The following is a 26802-nucleotide window of genomic DNA, read 5'->3' as shown; positions in this document are numbered from 1 at the left end:
CTAGAGAGTTCTCTATGGTCTGAAGTGGAGTACAGGACACATGCAGAGATGTTAGGTATATCACCACATGTCCTTGCTGTGACCAGGTCACAGGCCAAAAAGTGCCTTACTGAACCTCAGGTCTTGGATCCTGGAACAATGGACCAAGCACCTACCAAGAAGAAGAACAGGAGGGTCAAGGCTGTGCCTTCCCCCCTGCCTCAGAGTGATGATCAACCTTCCCAGGAAGCTGATCTAGAGAACCCTGAAGGAACTGTCCCTGAAGAGCTTGAACCTGATCAGGTTGAGTTTCTGGGGACAGGGGGACCTTTAAGGGCTGACTTGAGGCAGGCTCAGTTATCCTGTCCCTCTCTTGAACCCCTCAGACAGCTGGCTGCTGCTGAGGCTGCTGGGAATGCTCAAGGTACCCATAAAGTGTATTGGGATGAAGGGCTCCTTTATTCAGAGGCTAGAGACCCCAAGCCTGGTGCAACCAGGAGGTTGGTTATACCTCTGCAATTTAGGGGCTTCCTTCTTACCTTGGCCCATGATATTCCTTTAGCAGGACACTTAGGCCAGAACAAGACTTGGGACAGGCTTGTCCCTCACTTTCACTGGCCTCACATGAATGAAGATACCAAGGGGTTTTGTCGCTCCTGTGTGACCTGCCAAGCCAGTGGCAAATCAGGTGGCACAACAAAGGCCCCCCTGATACCACTACCTGTGGTGGGGGTCCCCTTTGAAAGAGTGGGGATAGATATAGTGGGTCCCATGGATCCTCCCACTGCATCTGGGCACAGATTTATACTGGTGGTAGTGGATCATGCCACAAGGTATCCAGAGGCAATTCCCCTTAGGACCACTACAGCACCTGTTGTGGCCAGGGCCCTGCTGGGAGTATTCTCCTGAGTGGGGTTTCCTAAGGAGGTGGTTTCTGCCAGAGGTACCAACTTCATGTCAGGATACTTGACAGCTATGTGGAAGGAATGTGGTGTCAACTACAAGTTCACCACCCCTTATCACCCACAATGCAATGGGCTTGTTGAGAGATTCAACAAGACCCTAAAGGGTATGATCAAAGGATTACCTGAAAAGCTCAGGCGAAGATGGGACATCCTTCTACCCTGCCTTCTGTTTGCTTACAGAGAGGTCCCACAAAAAGGAGTTGGTTACAGCCCCTTTGAATTGTTGTTTGGGCACCCTGTAAGAGGCCCACTGTGTTTGGTGAAGGAAGGATGGGAGTTACCTCTCAAAAAGCCTAAGCAAGACATAGTGGACTATGTACTTGGTCTCCGCTCCAGGATGGCTGAGTATATGGAGAAGGCATCCAAAAACCTTGAGGCAAGCCAGGCCTTACAGAAAGCTTGGCATGACCAAAAGGCTGTCTTGGTTGAGTTTCAGCCAGGACAGAAGGTATGGGTGTTGGAGCCAGTGGCCCCAGCAGCACTCCAAGACAAATGGTCTGGACCCCATACAATCCTGGAAAAGAAGGGAGAGGTCACCTACTTGGTGGACCTAGGAACTCCCAGGAGTCCCCACAGGGTACTCCATGTTAACAGGTTAAAAGCATATGTTGACAGGGCAGACATGGGCTTGCTCATGGCTACAGATGAGGGACAGGAGGAAGAGAGTGACCCTCTCCCAGACCTGTTGTCTCAGAACCCTGAGGATGGTTCAGTTGAAGGAGTGACCCTTGGAGGCAACCTCACTGATCATCAGCAGACTGAATGTAGACAAGTTCTACAATCATTTCAACACATGTTTTCCTTGATACCTAGCCAAACTGACTGGTGTACCCATGTGGTGGACACTGGTGACAGTCTGCCTGTAAAGAACAAGCTTTACAGACAACCTGACCACGTCAGGGACTGTATAAAGGCTGAGGTACACAAAATGCTGGAATTGGGTGTCATTGAACCCTCAGAGAGCCCCTGGGCTAGCCCAGTGGTTCTGGTCCCCAAACCTCACACCAAAGATGGCAAGAGAGAGATGAGGTTCTGTGTGGATTACAGAGGACTCAATGCTGTCACCAGGACAGATGCACATCCTATTCCAAGGGCAGATGAGCTCATAGACAAACTAGCTTCTGCTAAGTTTTTGAGCACATTTGACTTGACAGCTGGCTATTGGCAAATCAGATTAGCTGAGGAGTCTAAGGCCAAAACAGCATTCTCAACCCCAGGTGGGCACTACCAATTTGTGGTGATGCCCTTTGGTCTGAAGAATGCACCTGCCACCTTCCAAAGGTTGGTGAATCAAGTCCTTACTGGGTTGAATGACTTTTGCGCAGCTTATCTTGACGACATTGCTGTCTTTAGCTCCACCTGGGAGGATCACCTGATCCACCTGAAGAAGGCTCTTGAGGCTCTGCAAAGAGCAGGCCTCACTATCAAGGCTACTAAGTGCCAGATAGGGCAGAGTAAGGTTGTGTATTTGGGCCACCTTGTAGGTGGAGGCCAAGTTCAACCACTGGAGAGTAAGATACAATCCATCAAGGACTGGTCTCCTCCAACCACCTAGACTCAAGTTCGAGCTTTCTTGGGCTTGACTGGGTACTACAGGAAGTTTGTTAAGAACTATGGGTCCATTGTGACTCCTCTTAATGATCTGACATCCAAGAAGATGCCCAAAAAGGTTCAGTGGACAGTAAGCTGTCAAAAGGCATTTGATGACCTGAAGGAGGCCATGTGCTCTGCACCTATCCTGAAAAGTCCTGACTACTCCAAAGAGTTTATTGTCCAAACAGATGCTTCTGAGTTGGGTGTGGGAGCTGTGCTGTCACAACTTAATGTAGATGGTCAAGACCAACCCATTGCTTTTATTAGCAGAAGGTTGACCCCCAGAGAGAAGAATTGGTCAGCTATTGAGAGGGAGGCCTTTGCTGTGGTGTGGGCCCTGAAGAAGCTGAGGCCATACTTGTTTGGCACTCACTTCAAGATTCAGACCGACCATAAGCCCCTCTTGTGGCTAAATCAGATGAAGGGTGAAAACCCCAAACTGCTTAGGTGGTCCATTTCCCTACAGGGGATGGACTTTACAGTGGAGCACCGGCCAGGTACTGACCATGGGAATGCAGATGGTCTCTCCAGGTACTTCCACTTAGGACATGAAGACGAGACTGGTCAAGGCTAGTTTAATGTCCCTGCGTTTGGGGGGGGGGGGTTGTGTAGGAGAGTAGGGTCTGCTATCCTATGGTCACCCCAAATTTTTGCTTTTTGCTTCACTGGTTTTTGACATATTGAGGCTGTGGGCCTGCCAATCAGACCCCCAGCCTGCTGTTCTCTCTACTAAATTTACACTATGCACCCTAGGTGCATAACCAATTGGAAGTGGATCACCCTGTGAGCCCCTGTACCAGTGTACACTAGGTACCCAGGGCATTGGTGTATCTAAGGCCTACCAGGGGCTGAAGCATGTATTGTGCCACCCCTGGCCTGGCCTAACAAATTTGACACAACTGGCTGATCACTCAGCTGGGGTAAGTTGGTGTAACCACCTCTTACTTAGGTGTAGTATACCTATACCTAACCTTAAATGGGACACCTGTTAACCTATAAGTCACTCCTATGGCAGGCCTTAACAATCCTGAAGGCAGAGTGCTTGGTTCCATGTGAGATGGTGCTCTGGCATGAGCTGAGCCCGTCTGCAGTGGTCGGAACAACTTCCTTCTACTGTTTCCAGATATCGTCATACCATATACTCTTAAGTGCATTATGAACCTCGCGGTTAAATGCTATCTTTGGTTTGGCTTTATCAAAACATGTCGAGTAAGGTGTCATACGAATTGGAATACTAACCCCTCCCCAATTCTGGCGACTGGGTTAGCATTCCACCCTTCTAGAGGGACACGACATGTACAGTACCTGAAACCCGGGTAAAATCAGACATAGCCTCAGCTCCACAAAATGGATGCTGCCACCACAGACACAAGTCTGCCCTCCTGCTGCTGGGAGTCCTTCCAGCTTGGGAGGTGTGGACAAAGGGTTTCCTGCCAGGGGAGGTGCGTGCACCACCCCAGACAGGATTTTGTGTATTGGTCAGGTAGGGCTTGAAAGGAACCAGACATGCCTGAGGCTCACAAGGAGCCTCGGTGCATATGCCAGTTCAAACCGGTCCTGGGGCACACCAGCCCTGGACCTGGGGCGAGCTGGACAAAGGATTGGGGGTGTAACCACCCCCCTTCCTGGTCCCACCCTTAGGGAGGGACCTAGCAGGTAGTCCGGCCCCTAGAATCCGAATAAAGGTAGGAGCTGTGTCCTAAGACTTTAGACATCCTGGAATCAACTTAACTACAAGAAGAAGACGGGAACATCAACGCTCTGCCGCACAGAGGACTGAAGCCAATCTCCCCTGTGGTCAGGGAGTGACCACCTTGCTAACGCAAGCACCATCCAGCGAATCAACGTCTGCTTTGCCGCCGCCTCCCGCCGGAGCCCGAGCCCAGAGACTGACAAGACCTGGACCTCCAGACCTCTCACCGCCCGATCCACAGTCCCTGAAAAAGAGGAACCCGTGGAGGCACCGAGACACGTGGAGCCAGCCATCTTGAAAAGACCACGACAAGCTGCAAGCGCGACAACCGAGGCTCCCTCCAAGTTGTGCTTTGGGATCTGAGAAGCCCAACACCCGAGCAGCATCTGCACCAAAGGTGAGCCCTCCAGCATCTCCACGATCTGCGTGGGGCCCTTCTGCATTTTGCCACTCGACGCGCCTAACCGGTTGCTGGCCCGCTGGCTAGTGGCCATCTTGGCGACGAACTTCAAGAACTACACCGCTGGTCTGGTTGCTCCAGACTGGCCCTTGCTCCCCTCCAAAGGAGCAGTCCCTCTGACCTTGCTGGTCAGAACCATCAGCTTATTTCGTTTTCCACAACAATTGCTTTTGCCAAGGCTTGTTTGCTTCGATCAAGTCGCCGACAGCGAGAGCCTGCGTGGGACAGCTCGTGAACCGACTCCTGGACGTCGTCGACCTTCAGGGACCACGTGGCTGCAGAGACAAGCTACACCTTTCCTCCTGTTTGCACCCGACATCGCCTGGTACCCACTTGGTGCCACGCTGGTCACTGGCTAGTGACTGTGAACACTGTCCCCTCTGCTTACAGGTCTTCTACAACTCCGATCCACCCTTGGATCCACCGCATCCCTTCCGGACCGACCGCCTGCAGCATCTTTGTCTTCAGGCTCCATTGAACAGATAGAAGAAACCCGACGCACTTCGAGACCTATGCACCCGCTTCCTGTGGGTGAGGTAAAGCTGGCACTCCGGTGCCCAAGTGTAGAGTATCATCTCTAGTGTCTGTGTTTCCAATATTGAGTTCATAGTCCATCCGGAAGATCCTTTTTGCAGTAACTTTGTAACTTTTACGCACCCATTGAAAACCTATGGGAGCACGCGTGTGACTATTTGCTCTGCACACGCAACCCGTGGACCTCCTGGTCACTAACTAAAGTTAGCTCCTTGTAGGCCCAGCGATTCTAGAGGCCCTAGGCCTTTTCCCTTTTCTGTTCGTGGTACTTATACCACTATTTTAGTATATGGTTCGAGTGGCCACCAGGGCCTATCCATATAAAGTGCAACTTCTGTGTATTCTAACGTATTCTTGTTTAACGATTTGTGCTCCTGTGCTCATAAAGAGTCTAGGGGATACTTTGAGAAATAAATACATATATATTTTCAATATATATCTGTGTGGTGTCCTTTCATTGGTATAAAGGGGGGTTACATTTGGTAAAACAGCCTGCTTAACACGTTTCACGAGTTTAACCTCAAAGACTGCTTAGCCTACGCTACCACTAGGGCAGCTGGTCCGAAAAGGTTGACTTACAACCACACCATAAGGGTTGCTTGGCATGGTACAAGGTGGTCACTTTAACTAGTGAACATCATATACCAGGCCAAACTTCTCACAATATTATATATAGCACCATTAATCTATGCTTATGCTTGTATCTAAAAATGAAACCAGTAACCCAGAAAGGAGATAAGAAACTGAACCGACACTGGTTGATTTATCAGTTTAACAAGCTTCCTCTGAAAATTGATAAAGATAACAAGGACAAGACCCTACAGTCCTGCTCCAATACCCAGGATTTGGTATAGAATGTTGACAGGCTGTACACCACTTTCTGCATTATATCAACCAACAAGACCCAAGTAAGGTCCTACCCACTTGTACAAGACTTTAAATTACTGCAGGCGCATAAAATAATCTCATTCATACAATTAATAGAATAAGCAAAACAAACACGGAGGAATGGCTTTCTAAACATACGTCTGTATCTAAGACTAACTGAATACCTTGAAATAATTGCAGATGTTTCACATAACGGAGGAACTATAGGAGACATCCTCTGTCTACTGTCTACAGAGGATAGAAATGTATTTATTTAGACATTTGAATAGCTCACCTGGGCATCAATGTTATTAGGATGTTTTACAAAGCAACATTCGAAATTAACAGGGTTACACTGCTACTAACAAGTATAGAACTTTGGAGACCCTTAGAGTGAAATCAACAGTTTGTTGTGAAACATTATATGAAGTATTAGGTCTTTAGATGTTTTCAGAAGGTAGTGTATGGTGTCAAATATCTAAACGCTAGGGTAAGACAGTTCCAGTTTGAAGGGGCAAACCAAATAAAGTTTGTCTTTAAGCAGCAGAGATTGTCACCTTAGGGGTTTTGATTAGGAAACATTTGTGACTTCTTAGACCTCTTTGGCCTCCAGAAATCTTAGATAATGACTGTTACAGAGATGCAACAATGGGACTGCGCGACCAGCACTGAAATCCCCACAAAAAGCGGTCAGTTCATCGCTGTGCTACAACAGACAACACCTCTGCAGCAGAGAGATGTAATAATGGAGAATCTCCTAGGGCAATACCAAACAATACTATATACACTTGTTTGGAGCACAAAATAAACTACAAAGTTGTATAATTCCACGAAACTCCAATCTTTCAAAATATATTATTAGCATGTAAAATGTATTAAACATTCATACAATATAAGCAGTACACATTGTAAAATTATGAGAGATGTCTCAATATGATATGTACACAGCCAGTATGGTTTATGAACAGCCAACACGTTTTTCATCTTAAAAAAAATACTACCTCTTGGCTTAAGATATGCACAGAGCTATATGGTTTGATGCATCCCAAAGGGGACGATCAAAACAACGGTGGGCGTTCTTAATAACCATAACTGGTAACTTCTAAATAGTTGCACAAAGAGGATGAAATGTCGAGTTGTTCAATGGATCACTAGATAAATTGAGCTGTGCCAAAGCAATAATTATAGAACAACAACCTGATAAGAGATAAATAACTGTAAGCAATTGTATAATTGATGGCTAAGTATTCAGTGCGCCAAGCAGGTGAAAGATGACAAGAACTCTCAGACGTTTTGAGCAAGTGGAGTAGTAACAGGATAATGTTCCTAGAATGGCCCCCTAATAAGGGACGAGTGTCTCTGATGTCTGGATCAACATGCTGAGTGTATCGCAGGTCAAGCCAAAGTTTGGTTGATTGAAGATTGTGGAATTATACAACTTCTTAGTTTATTTTATGCTCCAAGTGTATATAGAAAACTTAGGGAAGTCTGCAAGGTAAGGAGGAGTGTCAGCACATAGAGACTCAAGGAGAAGGCAACAGATTCTGACTAATCCTGGTTAAAACGGACCACCAATGTAATTTATGAAGGTCTGGGGAGATGTGGTCATATTTATCTTCAGAATGGACTAGTTCTAGCTGTCAAATAGAATGCCATTTTGATTGGGGCCAAGGCTGATTGTGGAACCAGCCGGGAGAGAGTTGTCAAAATCAAGCTGTGAAGTGATGCATAGACTGCTGTTTTTAGCAGATAAGGAGGAATGAGCGAATGTATTTTTTTTTTTAGTGCATGGAGGTAAAAGTTGCCATCATACGGATATAAGAGGAAATTTTGAAGGCCAGATTGAGTTTGAAGCCAAGCACTCTACCTGACGAAATTTGTATGGACAGAAAGCCATCCAGATTTAGAATTGAGAAACTTGTGGTCAGATCTGCTTTTTAGTAGAAGTTGAGAGGATGAGAAATTCAGTTTTATGTGGATTAAAAAGCCGGTCCAGATTCACCCTAGTTTGAAGTTAGAATATCTACTAATGGGGAGATTTTTAGATAAACCTCTGTGTCATCAGCATATCGGTGAAGGGCAACACCTGAGTTTTGGGAGATCAGAATTTGTGGCTCCATGTATAGAAAAAAAACCAGGGGACACTAGGTTGGAGCCATGTGAGACTACATAGCAGAAATTGGAGGTGGAGGAGTAGTGGTCCCCGAAATGTACCCGTCTCTCAGTTAGAAATGCCTCAAACCATCTTTAAACTGTTTCATAGAATCACATGCAGTGTTCAAGTATTTGAATGAGTGTTTTACAATTAGTGGAATTGAAAGCAGCTGAGAGGTCAAGAAGAACAACTAGGCAGGCATCACCCTTGTTGAGAATATGATGGACGTCATCTAGCACTTTCAGTGTTGTCTTATCGATTGTGCAGCCAGGTCGAAAGCCAAATAGATAGCTGTCTAGCAGATGATTGCCAGAGAGGAAAATGTTGAGTTGGTTAGCAACAAACCATTTAGTGACCATGCTGAGCCATGGTAGATTAGAAACTGGCCTGTAGTTTGAGGACTTCATTTGATTTAGGATGTAGGTAGATTTGGCTGACAAGGTGAGTAGCTTATTTTGTTTTCTAGGAGCTCTCTATCTAGATTGCCGTTGCAGCTGATGGTGGCATGTTCATTCCTCCGTTCACTCTCTATTTTCCTAAGGATGCTTCTTCGCTGGTCGGTCAAGCCTGTCAACCATGGTGGGATGGGTTGATGGCAAGCATGCACAGGTTATGTATTCAAGGCAGGAAGACTGTATGGAGTTCTGACAAATCATGGCGAGGCTGAAGATGGATGCAGGGCTAGATTACCTAATGTCAAACTAGTTTAGATGCCTATCTTTTGTATTTTCAGTTCTAGTCAGAGAACAGAGAACCCCACAATACCGTAGTGTTACTCCATTATTTTTTATAGAAATAAACATTTTTCTTTGAAATGCTTGGGATCTCTTAATTTCTTTGGCTAAGTAGCTGTTGGAAATGGCCCTTTCTGCATGGTCACCACCAAACCGTTTGCCTTCCTTCTTCCCTTTATGCTGAATTTGTTTTTCTTGGCTTTAGGGCTATGGGCACTTTACCACTGCAAGCCAGTGCTAAAGTGCATGTGCTCTCTGCTTAAAGCATGGTAACATTGACTTGTACACAATTGGCATACTTAATTTACTTATAGGTCCCTAGTAATGTGCACTACATGTGCCCATGGCATGTAAATTAAATGCTACTAGTGGGCCTGCAGCAGAGATTGTGCCACCCACCTAAGTAGCCCTTTAAACAAGTCTCAGGCCTGCCACTGCAGAGCCCGTGTTGGCAGTTTACACTGCCATGTCAACTTGCCATATAAAACCCCTTGCTAACCCTTTATTACGTATGTCACCTCTAAGGTAGGCCTTAGGTAGCCCATAGGGCAGGGTGCTGTGTAAGTAAAAGGCAGGACATATTCTTTTAAGTTTTACATGTCCTGGTAATGAAAAACTCTCAAATTCGTTTTTCAGTACCGTGAGGCCTACCCCCTCATAGGTTAACATTGGAGATTCCTTGTTACATCTGATAAGTGTAATTCCCAATTTGAAGGAGGTAGAGCTGTCATGTTTAGTACCTATGTAATGATAAATATCCTTTGTAATGATGAACTTGAATTTATCGTTAACTTTTTTTTTTTTTTAATTCCACTTTTAGAAGATGCAAAAAGAAAAAAAGAACTATTGATGGACAGAATGCAGAACAATGTCATACATTCAACCCAGTACAGAGATCTGGGCCTAAATCCATTGTTTTTTTGCTCACCATGCCATTCCAGTTTGGACCCAGCCATATGCAAATCAGTCTTGACCCTGTGCCAATGGGAACAGTCCAGCCCGAACTGCCAGGCCAGGTCTTCCCTGGACTGGAAACAAGCATCCTAGGACCGGTTTCGGGGTTTCACCCCTCTTCAGCCAGGATAGCTTGATTCCAGTGGCATGGAGAGCACGGGACTCACGTCTGAGCATACCCGTCCCAATCGAGGTGACAAATGCAAAAAGATCTATTGATGGACAGAATGTACAACAATGTCATACATTCACCCCAGTCAAACAATCTGGGTTAAATCCATCATTCTTTTGCTGACCATGCCATTCCAGTTTGGACCCAGCCATATGCAAATCAGTCTTGACTCTGTGCCCAATGGGAACAGTCCAGCCCGAACTGCCAGGCCAGGTCCTCCCTGGACTGGAAACAAGCATCCTAGGACCGGTTTCGGGGTTTCACCCCTCTTCAGCCAGGATAGCTTGATTCCAGTGGCATAGAGAGCACGGGACTCGCGTCTGAGCAAACCCGTCCCACTCGGGGTGACAAATGCAAAAAGAACTATTGATGGACAGAATACAGAACAATGTCATACATTCACCCCAGTACAGAGATTTGGGCCTAAATCCATCGTTTTTTTGCTCACCATGCCATTCCAGTTTGGACCCAGCCATATGCAAATCAGTCTTGACCCTGTGCCCAATGGGAACAGTCCAGCCCGAACGTGGGTCCAGGTCTCACTGTGCCACTGGAACCAAGCTATCCTGGCTGAAGAGGGGTGAAACCCCGAAACCGGTCCTAGGATGCTTGTTTTCGGTCCAGGGAGGACCTGGCTTGGCAGTTTGGGCTGGACTGTTCCCAGTTGACTGGGGTGAATGTTTTGATTTGTTCTGTATTTCGTCCATCAATTGTGTGTCCTTTACTTTTAGAAAGATGGCATTTTTCTGCTCTTAGCCCTGTGTTCCTACTGCCTGTCTCCAATACTCATCTGGGGTGGGTGACAGCTGGGCCTTGTGCATCCCCTCTAGACAGCCACACACAAAGGGATCTTAGGTGTGACTGATGGGCAATACACATCCTGCTGGGCCATCCTGGGCAGGATGTGAGGGAGGAGCTGGGCACAGCCTCACACTTGCACCTTAATAGGCGATGTCCTGTCCCCACAGAATGGACTACTTAGCCCCCTGTAGGGAGTCTGGACAAATTCTGTACAAATTCATAACTCTGGCTATACTTATTGGATTTTTGTTGTTTTGCTCTTGTTGTGTTGATTAAATTAAGCTCTATTTTTCTAATCAGGTATGGTATCTTTTTGTGTGGTGTTTTTCCTGTTTTACTCTTTGAAGTGTTGCACAAATACTTTACATATTGCCTCTTAAGTTAAATCTTACTGCTCTGTGCCAGGCTACCAGGGGTGGGCACAGGTGAATTTAAGGTGTGTATTCGTCTTACCCTGACTATGACTGTGGTTCCTGAGTGCATACCTCTGCCAACCAAAAACCCAATTTTGAACAGCAGCCTTTTAGCCCTCTTTCATGTTTTGTGGTGGCCCCTAAGTTTCTTTCATTTGGCCTTAGTTTTTAGGTCTCACCTAGCGTTGCAGCGCGCATGCGCTGTTCGTTCAGGTGAGATTGGCTGCTGTCACCGTTTATGCTAAACGGTGGCCTGCCATTAAAATGAGCTTTTGGGGTTGCCGCCCTTTCACCTTTTTGTCCGGCCCATCCGGTCTGGCTCGTCTGCTTTGCGGCGGTCGCAAATGCATTTCTTATCTTTAGGAGGCGTCACGTGTGCTGCACGCTCTGGGCTTCCTGCAACCACGCTGCCTTCACGCCTGGAGCACGCGCCAGTCGGCTCTCTCATTGGTTAGCGACTGGAAGATAAGCACCCTCATTCGTGGACCATCTCCGACCGGTCTATGCAGTGATGTGTGTTTTGTTTTCGTACTCCGCACACTTTCTCCTCCTCTCCGTGCCTTAGCCTCACCTCCTCGGGTTTCTTGGTACAGGGAGGAGGTCCAACCCTGCATGCTGAGGGCACGGTTGTTATTGCTGATGTTCAGCCTAGCTGGGGCGGGCAACTCCTTTGTTTCTTTGTGCTGTGTGCAACCCCCTCTGCAGCCATGGACGATTCGCCTTCTGTGAGTACCAAGCCTCCATTTTTAAGTTGTTCGTTTTGTGCAAGCGTGCGTTTCTTACACTATACGCATGCGCACCAAAGAGCATATGCATGAGCACGGAGGACAGAAGAACTATCGGACGAAAAGCAGCATCTGTCGGACCACTGATCAGCTGTCTGTCTGCCGGCATCCCAAGGGCTGCACTGAAGCCCTTCTCTGCACGGTGTAACTGCGCACAGGGTGCCCCGGCACCGCCCCTGTCCTGGGCCTGAAACCCCCTGAGCATCAGCTGGAGCTGTGCAGAGCCGAGTTACAGGAAGTGTCACACTGCTGTTAAGTTCAGAGGGTACTATGTCTACCTTGGGGAGTGAGGGAGGCAGCTCCGGTGACAGAGGTTTGTGCAGTGGCGCTGAGTGGGGGTGAGCATGTCTGTGTGTACATAGCTAGCCTGAGGCATGTGTGGGCTGGTCGGTTGCAAGGCTCCAAGGCACAGGGGAGCACGAGGAACTGCCGACGCTGCAGGCTGAGCCCAGCTTCCAGAGAGAGTCTATTTTCCCCATTGATTTCACCACCAGCCAGGCTCTATTACTTCTGTCCACTCTCCTCCACCCCTTCACATTGTCCATTTTCTCTATGTGACATCGCTGGGTAACCTCAAAGGGCAGGGCTTTCACTTCGCGGTGGCCATTGCATATTTTAACAAGCATTTGCAATGCAATAGGTCTCGCATTTAGGTGAGTTTAAGCTATTGGCATTGTAAATGACAATGCCTTTTATTTATGTTTTAAAAACGAAAACAAAAAAGGCATTGTCATTTGCAATGTTAATAGCTCAAACTTACGTAAATGCAAGACCTATTGCATTGCAAATGCTTGTTTTAATGGTGATGTATGTCACGATGAATACCAATTTTGCCATAACCCTTTCATCCCTGTCAAGCCCCTATTAAACACTTTTTGTATTATTTAGCTGTTGGACCTTGACTGAGTATGTTAGCAGGACTCGCTCCTATGTACAGTGCATCAAAGTCTTCCACATTAGTTAGTTAGGTGTGTGAGCAGAATAGCATGTTTGAGATATATATATATATCTCTCTATCAATCAGTCAAAATGTAGATCTGCTCCTGCCGGAAACCTTTGACCCGCGGGAGTTGGCGTGCACGCCGGCGGAGCCAGCCGGTAATGAAAGTAAATCCACAAGAAAGTAAAGCGCGTTCTAAGACGGGAATGGTAAATTGCAAATAAAGATTTGTTCCTTCATAAATCTGTATGTACGTATAGCTGGAATCTACCACCTGTATCTTTTTCATTTAGTATACATAGTGTATATTATTGTTTGTTAGTTCCTGTTACTCTTCTTCCACACTTGATTATGACTTGTTGATTACTTTTAGGATAATGGTGCTCAGGTCACTTTTAAGTATTCAGTCCTTCAGGAGTGCACTGACAGAAATATATAAAAGGACACAGGAGCGGAGTAGTATAGGAATGGTCATCACACCATGAGTTGGGTTTCTTGGGAATGTTTTTTATTTTTTAAATCAAATCTCTTGTTTTATTTTTGCTTTTTAAATAAATGTACCAGACTTATTCGTGATCTCTTGTAACTGATGTAAGACAAAACGTTTAGGTTTCTCCAGAATTTTTTTCATTGTGCTAAGAATCCTGGGCACAAAAGAGAGGATAGATTAGAGTTTATTTTTTTTGTAAAATGTTTCAAAAACAGTTTGTGGCGGTGTTGTTGACCCTTGCTGTTTTCGAGTCCCATGTTTGGTAGCTGCTCCTTACTTTGTATTAATCATGCTCTTTACAAGTTTAAGTGATGGAGACATGGAGCCTCGCTTGCTTTGGGTTAAGCCATGCACTTTTGTAGCATGTTGCTCTGTTAGGGTGCTTGCTTTTCATTTATCTTCTTAGTTTGATAGTAAACCTTTGTGCCAGCAATGTTGTCCGTTTTTCACCATTGCTCTAACTTCCCTGCTGGATTCGTTGTGCATTTGTTTTTTTGGTAGCATTACCCGAGAGGCCATTACAATTACCTCATTGGTATTATCTTTTTAAAGGAAATCTCTCCTGCTACTTGTGCTGTGTGGCCACAAGTAGTGTTTGTGTGTTTTTTTTGGCTGCCATTTTTGAATTACTGACTTTTTGTCCAGGAAGTTGGCCCCATTGTGGCTTTATCACCGAAGCTTGGTACTTAACAACAACCATATGTTAATTTTGTCTTTGTGCCGTAGATAAAATACTCTTGAACAGAGACTTTATTTGTGCAAAAAGTGTTTCTCCAAAGAGAATTATATGGACATTAGGAAAGATATAAGAGCAAGGCTGGAAGAGCAGATACAGGCCTGAGTGTTTGTCTGCCAACCTAATGGTCTACCACTTGCTTTTAGGTTTGATATGGCACAATAGGTTTGCAGTCTAGCTTGGGTATTGGATAGGACCGGTCTATGCTTGTTCGTCTGACTATTGCCTCCTTTGAGAACCTTCAGAGTCATGAGTGGCTTGTGGTACGAAACCCTGCTCAAAATTGGTCTCTCGTTGTCAAGGTACAGGAAGAATAAACTGGACCTTTTAAAATGTTGAGTGATTCTGGTTTTGTTACCAACTTGTATCACAGTGTGAATAGTTAGTCCACTCTTTTTGTAGCTAATATAACGCCCTCCGTTGACCGTATGGTTTTCTCTCTACAATATGTATAATAAAAATATTTGCAGACTGCTTTGCTAAGCATTCTGATTTCCTGTTGCCATGACAGTATCGAAGGGAAAATATTACAGAGTATATGTCATTTGAAAAAAATCCAATCCATTAAAGGCACTTCTTCTGGAATTTAGATTAACCGGTGCTAATATAAAGTTTTAGATGCAATAATCCGGTGCGGATATCACATACAGTTTGCTAAGAACAACAGGTTATGAGGATTGCTTGAGAACGAATTGTACTTCTTCTCTTTGAATGGTTTTAGGTTCACTCAGAATTTACTATCATTCCTACGAGTTCAAGTACCAAATGGAATGCAGGTCTAGCATGGGGATCCATTCAAGAGGTGAAACGAGAACAACAAGCCAGGATTATTGTAGTTTTGTAGCAGATTGTGCTCGTTGTAGAGATCTCGCTCTATATAATCGACTCTGGATTATATTTAAACACAGATTAACATAAAATGTGACGTTTTTTATTTCTTTTACATATGGGAGCAGTGTGGGGTTCCTTTGAAATTCCCAATGGGAAGATGGTCTGGTCTAAGTCGAGAACTATATGTATGCCCAGTGTGCAAAGAACGAAGCTTGGATTTAACACCTGTAATGAAGTATTCTCCGGTCTTCAAAATGGCACAAAGTACATTTCTTCACTCTACCTTCATTTTAAAGAAAATATGTTCCACTACAGGTGCTTTGTCATACATCTAAGCTACAAAAATGTTAGAGGTTGTGATCGTCTTTTTAACTTTTCAAAATTTATGTTAATGCATTTTGAAAGGTTTCCTTTTTGACTCTAACAAAGTTGTTTTTACATTTTAATCAATCGTGGGAATAGATTAATATTTAAGTATATGTTTTATGACCTAAGTTTGAGGTTTTGAAACAACCAATAACATTGAATTTGGCTTGATGCTGCTTCCTCTGAAACTTAGTGTTATTTATAGGAGTTCCCCAGTTTTGTCTTTAACTGGATCTGTGACCGCGCAGGCAGCTACCAGTAGCTTCTGGTCTTGTGATCCGTAGATGCAGGATGATTGTTATCTGATACTGAAGAGAAGCATTAAGCATCCAAAATATTCCAGATTTTGTGTCGGACAGGTAGACTTGTGAAACCAGACGCTCCTTGTGTTTGAAAGAGACTCTGACTATTGTAAAGCGTTGCTTTACTGCTGGTAAATATCTATTTGTCTCATTTGTAACTAGATTTTATCTCACTGCAATAACCCAAGGGATCATCTCACCTGAAGCTCTGCATGTATCCACCATAGCGGCGATAACTAAGAATTACTATCACAAAATAATTTGAGTCCTAGTTTTGTCTAATACTATAGTAGAGATGTAATGTCATGTACATGGGGAAAGATATGTGTTGCTCACCCTACAGCTACTCCCAGGTAAGAGAAGCATTTCATTGATGGAAATGGTTGGATGTAGTGGTGTGCTGGCATGATATGCTTCAGACAGTAACTGTAGGGTGTAAGGTTGTATTTTTGGGAAATGATTGAAAAGGTAGTGCCTTATTGGGAGTAGGACATCGCCCGGGCTTGAGATTTGAGTAGAGAAGAGTAATACAAGTTCCGGTGTTTGCGAGTGGATGTAGGTGTAAGAGAATTCAGTCTTACATTTAATGTAGTGTGACAAACATGAAGAGACACTAAGGTGGCTTTTGAACGCTTTATTAAAAATACGAACTTTTGAGAGAAACTAGTGTTTGGACCAACTGCCCTTGCTATCACTTGCCCCCTCAGTTGTTCTTGCTTTGTAGTTCAATGGAAAACATTCCAAAACAACACAAGACAGCAAGACCAGGCATGAACAGTACGAGACTGAGCAGTGTAAAGGTAAATGTGGTACTAGGTAAGACCGTAGGCTGAGGGTGGTATAGTGTTGTAGACAGCATAGGTTGAGAACGAGTTTAGACCAAAAATGATATGATTAACCACTATCAGAAGATAGTAAGATTTGGTGCAGGGTGGGAAGGCGAGGGGAAAGAAGGGTATATGGAAGGGCATGAAGTGTTAGCTCTTCAAGTATTTACATGAGAGACATGCCTGACAACTGATGGTCCCATTTCTCTTTCCTGTTAGGGGTTGGCAGGGATTGGTTGCATATGGCTGTCACTCACTTGTCCTGGTGGTAGATTCCAACTCAGCACAGACTCTGCAAGTCCTGGAACGACACAAAGCCAATGTAGTCAAGGTAAGCTATTTTGGTTTCTGTTGACTGTGGTGTCAGGCAGGGTGTCTCCATGTTTGCACATCTTAATTTAGTTACTTAATGAAAAAACTTTTTTTGTTGAGTTGGTAATTTTTTGGATTTTTAAGCAAAACATATTGTAAACTATCTTGTTTATACATTGTCTTTATTAAAAATTAAAAGGAGAGTGAATGATAGGATGGAAAGATCAAAAGACACACGTTTATAGTGAGTGGTGAGGGAGGCTCAGTGGGCCAGCAGTATTAATGTCCTCATTGATTTAAGGCTATTAAGTGTGATAAATACCATTGAACGTGTGCCATGCCTTAGGAAATGTGTCTGTGTTACCACCAACACCTTAAGTTGCTTTCTATTGTTTCTACTTTACTACTCCACTCTGTTTCAACTCTAACCATGTCTGAAGCAATGGACTTTTAATAGGCTTAGGGTTCTGTAGAATGTCTCTCTTGGTAAACATTACCACTGGAAGTTCAACTCCTAAGTACATCTGAAGCTTGTTATCTACCTTTTCTGTACGTTCCAGCCCATCTGTTCTTTGTAAAGCCTCCTTCCGGAACTTGGTAACAATTAGACAAGACTATATTGTGTACATTAAGTTCCCCTTGTCAGAATTGCACTTCCAACAGCGTTCCACATAAGTCAATCTCATGTTTTTTTCAGTGGTGACCAAATTAGTTCTGCATGATTCTCATGGTGACTGTAATATACTCCTAACCAGAGCTTCCTGAGAATAGATATGCATGACACTCATCATGATCTTCCAGGAGAAAAAACTTCCGGGAAAGCTGCTGTGCTGTTATATTCCTATCAGCAGGACAAATAGACCATAATTACAGGGCACCCTGCATCCATAAACTATCTGATTCACTTATAAGATGAATGTGATGGGAGGAGTGTTAAGTTGAGACAGTCACACACAAATGGTTAAGCCAAGGTTTCAGTATGTCTTCTGTTTACGTTAAGCAGAGATATGTTGTGAGTGAGCCTTTAAGTTGGCCTTTCCTTTGACATGTGGACTTATTGCACAGAGTGTGATACCTAAGGAACAGGACCATTTTGAGTAGTTTTTTTAGTGGTCTGGAGAGGGAAGTACCTTATTGACATAGAAAAGGGCATTGGCAGACTTGGGCAATTCAAGCAGCTGAGAAAGGCTTATACCATCTTGAAAACGCCTAGCCTAGTCATTTATTTTCAGTCATAAGTCAAAAGACTTACGGAAAAGTTGGGAAATATTTTGTGTGGAAGCTTAGTGCGGATATGTTTTTTGGCCCGGCTCCACCAACCACTGCTAAAGCTATGGGGCACCACCTGCAAATAGGAGAAGACAAGAATAGGGTGAAGGAGTCTGATTGTTTTCTGTTGTCGACTGAAACCTTGGAACCAAATACATACTGAACCTAAGCTCTGGAGGAGATTTTTGATCATCATCCCCACTAGCCTCAAACATCGACTTAAAGATAAAGGACGCCTTCGGATACGAACCAGTAGATGTGGGGAAACCGGGACTTGTTTTGGAGCTCTGGCTGAAGTGACTGGTTGATCCTATCTCTTACTACTACTTGTTTGCTGGTATCCTAGAAACTGGCCCTACCTATCTGTGAGATTTGGAAGTGAGTAGGAGAAAGATGTTCAGCATTCTGCAAAATGGAGACAGAAAATTTGGTGGCAGGCCTGGAGGAGAGAGAAATCAGTCTTCCCATGATCTGGGGCCTGCAGACCCATGATCTGGGGCCTGCAGCAGAGTTCCTGAACTTTTAGGAGTACTTGGAGCATCCACTAAAATGCAGAACTGCTCACTACAGGGTCCTAAAGCATGATCTTTACTTTCAAAAGCCCTTGGACACATACAAATTTGCTGCGGCAAATTAACAACACAGTGTTTATGGACTGAAGATAGTTTTCTAACAATTGAACTGTATACAAAACCACGCTCTGGGGGCCTTTTGCTTGTTTCAGTGCTAAAAATGAATGCACGGCTGCTCCATAACGGTTTTTCGAAAGGCACAGCTTTATAGGATTGTAATTGACTTTTGAAGATCTGTGTTCCTTTCTCTTGAAGCTTTTTGTCTTTTCTTTGAGAAAAAAAAAAAAGTTTGTTGCAATTTCTAATTATCTATTCCAAGACTTTAATATTTATTAGTGCAATGCATCAAGGTAGATTTTGCCCCTAAAGTGATTTTTGTACCAAAAGTGGTTTTATACATAAATTTACTTTGTTTTCCTAAGCCTTTTCCATACAAATGTTGATGTTGTACCAAGGGCGATTTTGCTCCTCACTGTGTTGTGGACCATATGTGATGGCATGCTCATCTTATACACGTTATGTCACGTCTTAGTACTATATATTTTCTCTTATATTTGGTAATTTTGCACCTAAATGTAATGGCACACTCTAGATAACTTTGCAAATAAGGCGATATCGCATCTATATTTGTTTATGCACCGAGTGTGATTCTTTCTCTTAAATTTGTTTTCCCAATTAAAAGTGTCTCTACACTCCTGATGATGTTACACCAACGGCAGTTTTGCACCAGATCTGTTTTGCACTTAAAAGCGTTTCCATGCTCATGCTGAAGTTGTGCCTAAATATTTAAATTTGCAGCACATCTCTCGAGACGGAAGCCCCAGACTTGGTCTAGGATATGCCACGTGAGCTCCAGACTTTGTTTGGGATATACGACTAAATGAGCATTCCATAGATCCTTTTTTCCGTAATATACAGTAGTGTGAATACACAGCTGCCTACTAATTTACAAATGGCATCTGATGTACAAATACAAAACGAGGGGCCATATGTACAAAACCTTTTTGAGGTCGCAAATGGCCGAATTCACAGAATATGGCCGTTTGCGACTGCATAAAATATTTTAAAAATTTACAAAATCCAAATTGCGATTGGGTAACCTGTTACCGAGCCATAATTTGCATTTGCGATTCAGTATTTGGAATGGGGCGTATTTAGGGCGTCCCTTCCTAATATCGAATTGCAGTGGTACGTATGAATGTTTTGCGCCCTTATTATGGTTGCAAAACATTCCTTTTTTTACCGACACCGCAAGGGTGGTGGTAACTGTATGCAAATGGAAACTTTTGAATGTTGAAGCAAATATTTTTTAGGAGCAGGCAGTGGTCCAAGGGACCACTGCCTGCTCTTAAAAATTAAACTTAAAAGTTTCAATTTTTTTTTTTCATCGACCTCGTTTTCTTTTGAGGAAAACTGGCTGCATTAAAGAAAAAAAAAAGGTCTGCTTTATTAAAAAACAATCACAGACATGGTGGTCTGCTGACTACAGCATGCCACCATCCCTGTGATGGCTGCAATTCCTAATAGGCCACAAATTGCGAGGTACCTAATTTATACTCAGAAGGTAGGTCTATAACAACCGCATTAGGAATCGCTATTACTATCTTGTGCATTTTTGTACATTAGGAAGTGCGATTTCCTAATTGCGATTCACAAAGGATAGCAATAAGGAACTTGCAATCCCTAAATTATGTACATATGGCCCCTTATGCTAAACAACTACTAAAAATGGCATTTTGGGATTATTTTAGTTTCTGAATAAAACGTGCCCGTATTAAATTCCTAGAAGTATTGTATGAGCTTTGAGTGGGATTCTCACCACAGTAGTCGTACTACACCAGAAGGCTTTCCATTTGCCTATGCAGGGGTTGAGTGTTTGCACTCCCCTATCTTAGTTGCTGTTGTGCTTAAATTTAAGACCTTGGAAACTAAAACAATGCATGTGTCAAAACACAAACGCTGGCTCAGGTTGGGGCAGCGAAGTAGAATGCACTACTTTTCCTTTGATTTGTGTTGCTTATTTTGTGGTCCAGTGAGCAGGCGTCTGCCATGTCGTACTAGTGAAGAAACTCACTCATTTTCTGGATTTCTGCAGGTGAAATGGGCGAGAGAGAACTACCACCATAACTTGGGCTCTCCATACTCCCTGCGGCTGGCGTCGGCCGATGCCAGCGGGAAGATCATCGTCTGGGATGTGGTGACTGGCACAGCTCGCTGCGAAATACAGGAGCACTCCAAACCAATCCAAGGTAAAGAAAGTATACCCCTTCCCCACTACTGCCATGCCAGGTCTAGCTGAATGTGTTAAAAAGGAGAGGAATCTGGATTAACTTCTCGGCTGACATCTTGGAATAATATGGGCATTTTACTGAGCTTTTGGTCACAGCCACCTGTAGGAATGTATAACACTAAGACGGGCAGAAAGACACACACACACACACACACACACACACACACACACACACACACACACACACACACACACACACACACACACACACACACACACACACACACACACACACACACACACACACACACACACACACACACACACACACACACACACACACACACACACACACACACACACACACACACACACACACACACACACACACACACACACACACACACACACACACACACACACACACACACACACACACACACACACACACACACACACACACACACACACACACACACACACACACACACACACACACACACACACACACACACACACACACACACACACACACACACACACACACACACACACACACACACACACACACACACGTTACCATCCTTGTGGGGACTATGTGTGAACACCTGCCTTGTGGGGACTAACCTTTCCCAATCTTTTAAAAACATACCAATGACAGAAAAATGTTAAGAAAAAATTCATTATATAGGATCCTGCTTCAAATCTGCAAATATATTGCTATTTAATCGCGTGCACAGAACCATCTTTGTGGGGACTTGAACATGTGTTACCATCCTTGTGGGGACTTACTCAATAATTATCATTTCTGAATGAATATATTCACAAACAAATGGCTAAATGTTGTTTTTCTTTGCTTCATGATAGTGTCAACATATGTGAATGCTTCTTTGTGTTCAAGGAGCATCCAGCAAATGATTTTAATGATAATGCATTTCTCAGTAGAAAAATATAGTGTATAAAGTCCACGTAAAGGGATTTACAGATATCTAGTCTTTTGCTGAGTTCTCACAAGCATTGAGGGATAAGAAAACAATGAATAGTTAAATTCCAGTAAAGGCCAAAAAGCATGCAGTGTGGTCAGATGGGAACACCAAGTTGAGATTACCCTTTTGTTTTTGCATCTACTTCATCATTACCTTGGAATAGCTGTACAATAATAGTCCCCCAAGATATGGTGTGCAAAATGTTCTAGAGCTGACAGAGGTAGTGTGTTATAGTCATTTTCAAGCCCCCACAGAGATAGTGCATGATTATATTGATGCCCTGGTCTCTCTCATTATAGTCATGCTCGAATCATCCAAAAGATAGTGTCTGAATATTATAGTCATGTCCAGGTTCCTAGAGATATAGTATTTACTTATAATCGGTCTCAAATTCCCATAGAGAAAGAGTGTGATTATATTCATATTCAAGTTCCCCTCAGTGATAGTGTATAGTTGTAGTTATGTTCAAGTCTTCAGAGAGTGGGTGGTTACAATCATATTCAAGTCCCCATATAAAAAGTGTTATGATAGTCATGTTCAACTCACTAAATAAAGCGAGTTGTGATAGAAAGATTCAGGTTCCTGGAGAAATTGTGTATTATATTAGTCATGCTCAGATTCCATCACAAATGGTGATTATAGTGATGATGAGGTGGAGTCACAGATATACGTGTGATTATAGTAATGCTCAAGTCCTGCAGAGGTATTGTGGGATTGTAGTGAAGCACAGGTCCCCACAGAGATAGTGTGTGATAGCACTCATGCTTATTTCCCCACAATGAATAGTGTGCCAAGGATTATATTTGATGTCCAGGTCGCCACAGAGATAGTGTGTGATTATAGCATTACCACTGTCCCTAAAGAGATAGTGTGTGATTTCCAGGTCCCCACAGAGGTAGTGTGTGATTATAGGGATGTCCAGGTCCCCACAGAGATAGTGTGTGATTATACTATTATCATGGTCATTAAAGAGAATGTGTGTTATTATAGACATGCCCAGGTTCTTGCAGAGATGGTGTGTGAATAAAGACATTCCCAGGTCTCCACGGAGATAGTGTGTGATTAAAGATATACCCAGGTCCTCACAGAGACAGTGTGTGAATATAGGGATGTCCAGGTCCCCACAGAGATAGTGTGTGATTATTGACATGTCCAGGTCCCCACAGAGATAGTGTGTTATTATAGATATGTCCATGTCCCCAAAGAGATGGTGTTTAACTATAGTATTACTATGGTCGTCAAAGAGAAGGTGTGTGATTATAGACATGCCCAGGTTCCCGCAGAGATAGTGTGTGATTAAAGACTTGCCCAGGTTCCCGCAGAGCTAGTGTGTGATTAAAGACTTCCCCCAGATCCCAACGGAGATAGAGTGTGATCAAAGATAGACCCAGGACCTCACACAGATAGTGTGTGGTTACAATCATTTTCAGGTCCCCATATAAAAAGTATTATGATAGTCATGCTCAACTCACTTGATAAAGCGGGTTATGATAGAAAGATTCAGGTTTCTGGAGAAATTGTGTATTATATTAGTCATGCTCAGATTCCTGCAAAAATGGTCTGCGATTATAGTGATGCTGAGGTGGAGTCACAGATGTGTGTGATTATAGTCATGCTCATGTCCTGCAGAGGTATTGTGGGATTATAGTGAAGCACAGGTCCCCACAGAGATAGTGTGTGATAGCACTCATGTTTATTTCCCCACAATGAATAGTGTGCCATGGATTATATTTGATGTCCAGGTCCCCGTAGAGGTAGTGTGTGATTATAGCATTACCACTGTCCCTAAAGAGATAGTGTGTGATTATAGGGATGTCCAGGTCCCCACAGAGATAGTGTGTGATTACAGACATGCCGCGGTCCCCACAGAGATAGTGTGTGATTATACACATGCCCAGGTCCCCACAGAGATGGTGTGTGACTATACTATTATCATGGTCATTAAAGAGAATGTGTGTGATGATAGACATGCCAGGGTTCTTGCAGAGATGGTGTGTGATTTAAGATATACCCAGGTCCTCACAGAGACAGTGTGTGATTATAGACATGCCCTGGTCCCCACAAGATATTGTGTGATTATACACATGCCCAGGCAGTAGTGGCCCATCGTGGGAGTGCTAACGGGTGCTGACGTGGGGCGGGGAGGGGCAAGGTGGGGGTAGTAAAGTATGGATTACGGACGTTTAGAGGTAAGTAAACATATAAATAAATAAAACGAATTTTGTTGCACGTGCTGCATCGCCAAATGCGATGCGGCGCGTGCAACAAAATTTGTTTTATTTTTTATGTTTACTTACCTCTAAAAGTCCGTACTCCATACTTACCGCCCACCCTGCCCCTCCCCCGCCCCATATCAGCGCCCGATAGCACTCCCACAACGGGCCCCTACTGTGCCCAGGTTCCCACAGAGATAGTGTGTGATTATATGTCCATGTCCCCACAGAGATGGTGTTTAACTATAGTATTACCATGGTCGTCAAAGAGAAGGTGTGTGCTTATAGACATGCCCAGGTTCCCGCAGAGATAGTGTGCGATTAAAGACATGCCCCGGTCCCATGGAGATAGAGTGTGATCAAAGATATACCCAGGTCCTCTCAGAGATAGTGTGTGGTTACAATCATTTTCAGGTCCCCATATAAAAAGTGTTATTATAGTCATGCTCAACTCCCTATATAAAGAGGGTTATGATAGATATATTCAGGTTCCTCGAGAAATGGTGTTTTATATAAGTCATGCTCAGATCCCTGCAAAAATGATCTGTGATTATAGTGAGTCACAGATAGTGTGTGATTATAGTCATGCTCAAGTCCTGCAGAGATATTGTGGGATTATAGCGAAGCACAGGTCCCCACAGAGATAGTGTGTGATAGCACTCATATTTAATTTCCCACAAAGACAGTGTGTAATGGATTATAATGATGTCCTGGTCCCCAGAGATAGTGTGTGCTTATAGCATTACCACTGTCCCCAAAGAGATAGTGCGTGATTATTAACATGCTCAGGTCCCCACAGAGATAGTGTGTGATTATAGAGATGTCCAGGTCCCCACAGAGATGGTGTGTGACTATAGTATTACCATGGTCGTCAAAGAGAATGTGTGTGAATATAGATATGTCCAAGATCCCACAGAAATAGTGTGTGATTATAAACATGCCCCGGTCCCCACAGAGATAGTGTGTGATTATACACATGCCTAGGTTCCCACAGATATAGTGTGTGATTATAGGGATGTACAAGCCCCCACAGAGATAGAATGTGATTATAGACATGTCAAGGTCCCCACAGAGAAAGTGTGTTATTATGGACAACCCCAGGTCCCCACAGAGATAGTGTGTGATTATAGGGATGCACAGATCCCCGCAGAGATAGTGTGTGATTGTAGGTGTGCACAGAGAGATTACACAGACAGTGTGCAATTATAGTTATGCTCAAGTCTCCACAGTGATGTGTGTAATGATAGGGATGTTGAAGAACCCACACGGATCATATTGGTCTGGCGGCTTATTAAACGAATGAATCTTTCTGACTGATACGTACGTGTTTGACCTCTCTCTTAGGATTCTCGTGTTTCCACTTAGCCTTTCATACTTGCAAGGTTCATACAATAAGTACCATTTACTTGAATATCAATAAACATATGGTAGTCAGCACCAAGATATCCATAGGTGTGATTGTGTACTTTATATATACACATGAGATGATGTGATGTGATAATAGTGGTACTTAAGCAACCACCAGAGATAGACTGGAACTATCCCATATCTATCAATGCCAATTCAAGCACAGCATTTACTGATTTAAACTGTGTACCTCCAGGAAGGTCCACACTTCCTTAAAACTCAAAGTATCTGAATTCTCATTCTCTTTTCTAGCTGCCATATTATGAAATCTAGTCTCCATCAGGACGATAAAACTGTATTTCTGATTGCAATAAACTCCCCATCCTGATTCATTCCGACCCTTTAAGGATTATTCCAATTGAGAAATAGATTTAAGAACTACCACATCTTTATAATTTCTGTCTCTATAATTCAAGAATGTGATGGTCCTCTCCTCGTGAAGCTCTTGTTTCTCTCAAAGAATTTCTTCTAACTGCTCTTGGGGCTCTTTCTAGCTACCCAGACTCACACTCAACAAGTATGTATATATGTTCATAAACCTTGTTTAACAAACTTAAAATATTTAATGTGTTTGGAACCATGAAATCTGTAAGTGGGTTTCCAGAATGGGGTGCCCTGTCCTTTGTGCAAGAGTAGAAAAACGTCACATTGGCAGTGCTACATCCGCCTTTTTATGGTAAAAGACACATTCTCAAAATGTGCCCCGGTGAAACATGGGAAACTTTCACAAAGTTGAAACATCCATTTGAGAACCAACCTTTTATATTTGGAGTGTAGAATAGAAATTATCAAACCAGGCTTGTGCTTTTTGTACCAGAGTAGAGAAAGGTAGTTTGGCCGCGTGGTGCAACAGACTTCTTCATGGAAAAAGGCACCTTCTCAGAAGTGCCCAAGTCAACTACAACAGACATTCTCAGTGTGTAAGGTCTTGTTTGAAGGGCAAATCATATACAAGAGTCTTACAAATTGTTTTCCTAAACTGAACTTGTATGCTCCTTGTGTAAGTGTACAGAAAGTTACTTTGGCTGATGTACAGCTGTCTTTTTCATTGGAATATAAACCTCAGAATACACCTACTTTAGTTATAGGAGTCTTTTGCAATGTTAACAAAAACATTTTTGAGGGGTGAGGCCAAATGTTGTACATCGGGGTGTGTGGGGTATACAACTAGTTTTCCTAAAAGTGGCTGGTAAATCCTTTGTTCAGGAAAAGAGAA

General features: G+C 43.6%; 1 protein-coding gene across 2 annotated transcripts in view; it reads left to right on the top strand.

The window, feature by feature from the left end:
* The window catches only part of WDR11 (WD repeat domain 11), a 671833-nt gene that overhangs the window by 8631 nt on the left and 636400 nt on the right, over window positions 1–26802 (top strand). For both annotated transcript variants that reach the window (XM_085602786.1, XM_085602777.1), the window contains exons 2-3: window positions 16817–16928; window positions 20846–20999. In XM_085602786.1, the coding sequence (XP_085458912.1) occupies window positions 16817–16928; window positions 20846–20999 (266 nt within the window). The remainder of the gene's footprint in view (window positions 1–16816; window positions 16929–20845; window positions 21000–26802) is intronic.

The sequence above is a fragment of the Triturus cristatus genome, chromosome 1_2, assembly GCF_964204655.1.
Source record: "Triturus cristatus chromosome 1_2, aTriCri1.1, whole genome shotgun sequence".
Taxonomy (NCBI): domain Eukaryota; kingdom Metazoa; phylum Chordata; class Amphibia; order Caudata; family Salamandridae; genus Triturus; species Triturus cristatus.
Note: the sequence above shows the minus strand (reverse complement) of the source record. Positions and strands in the feature narration are given on the sequence as shown.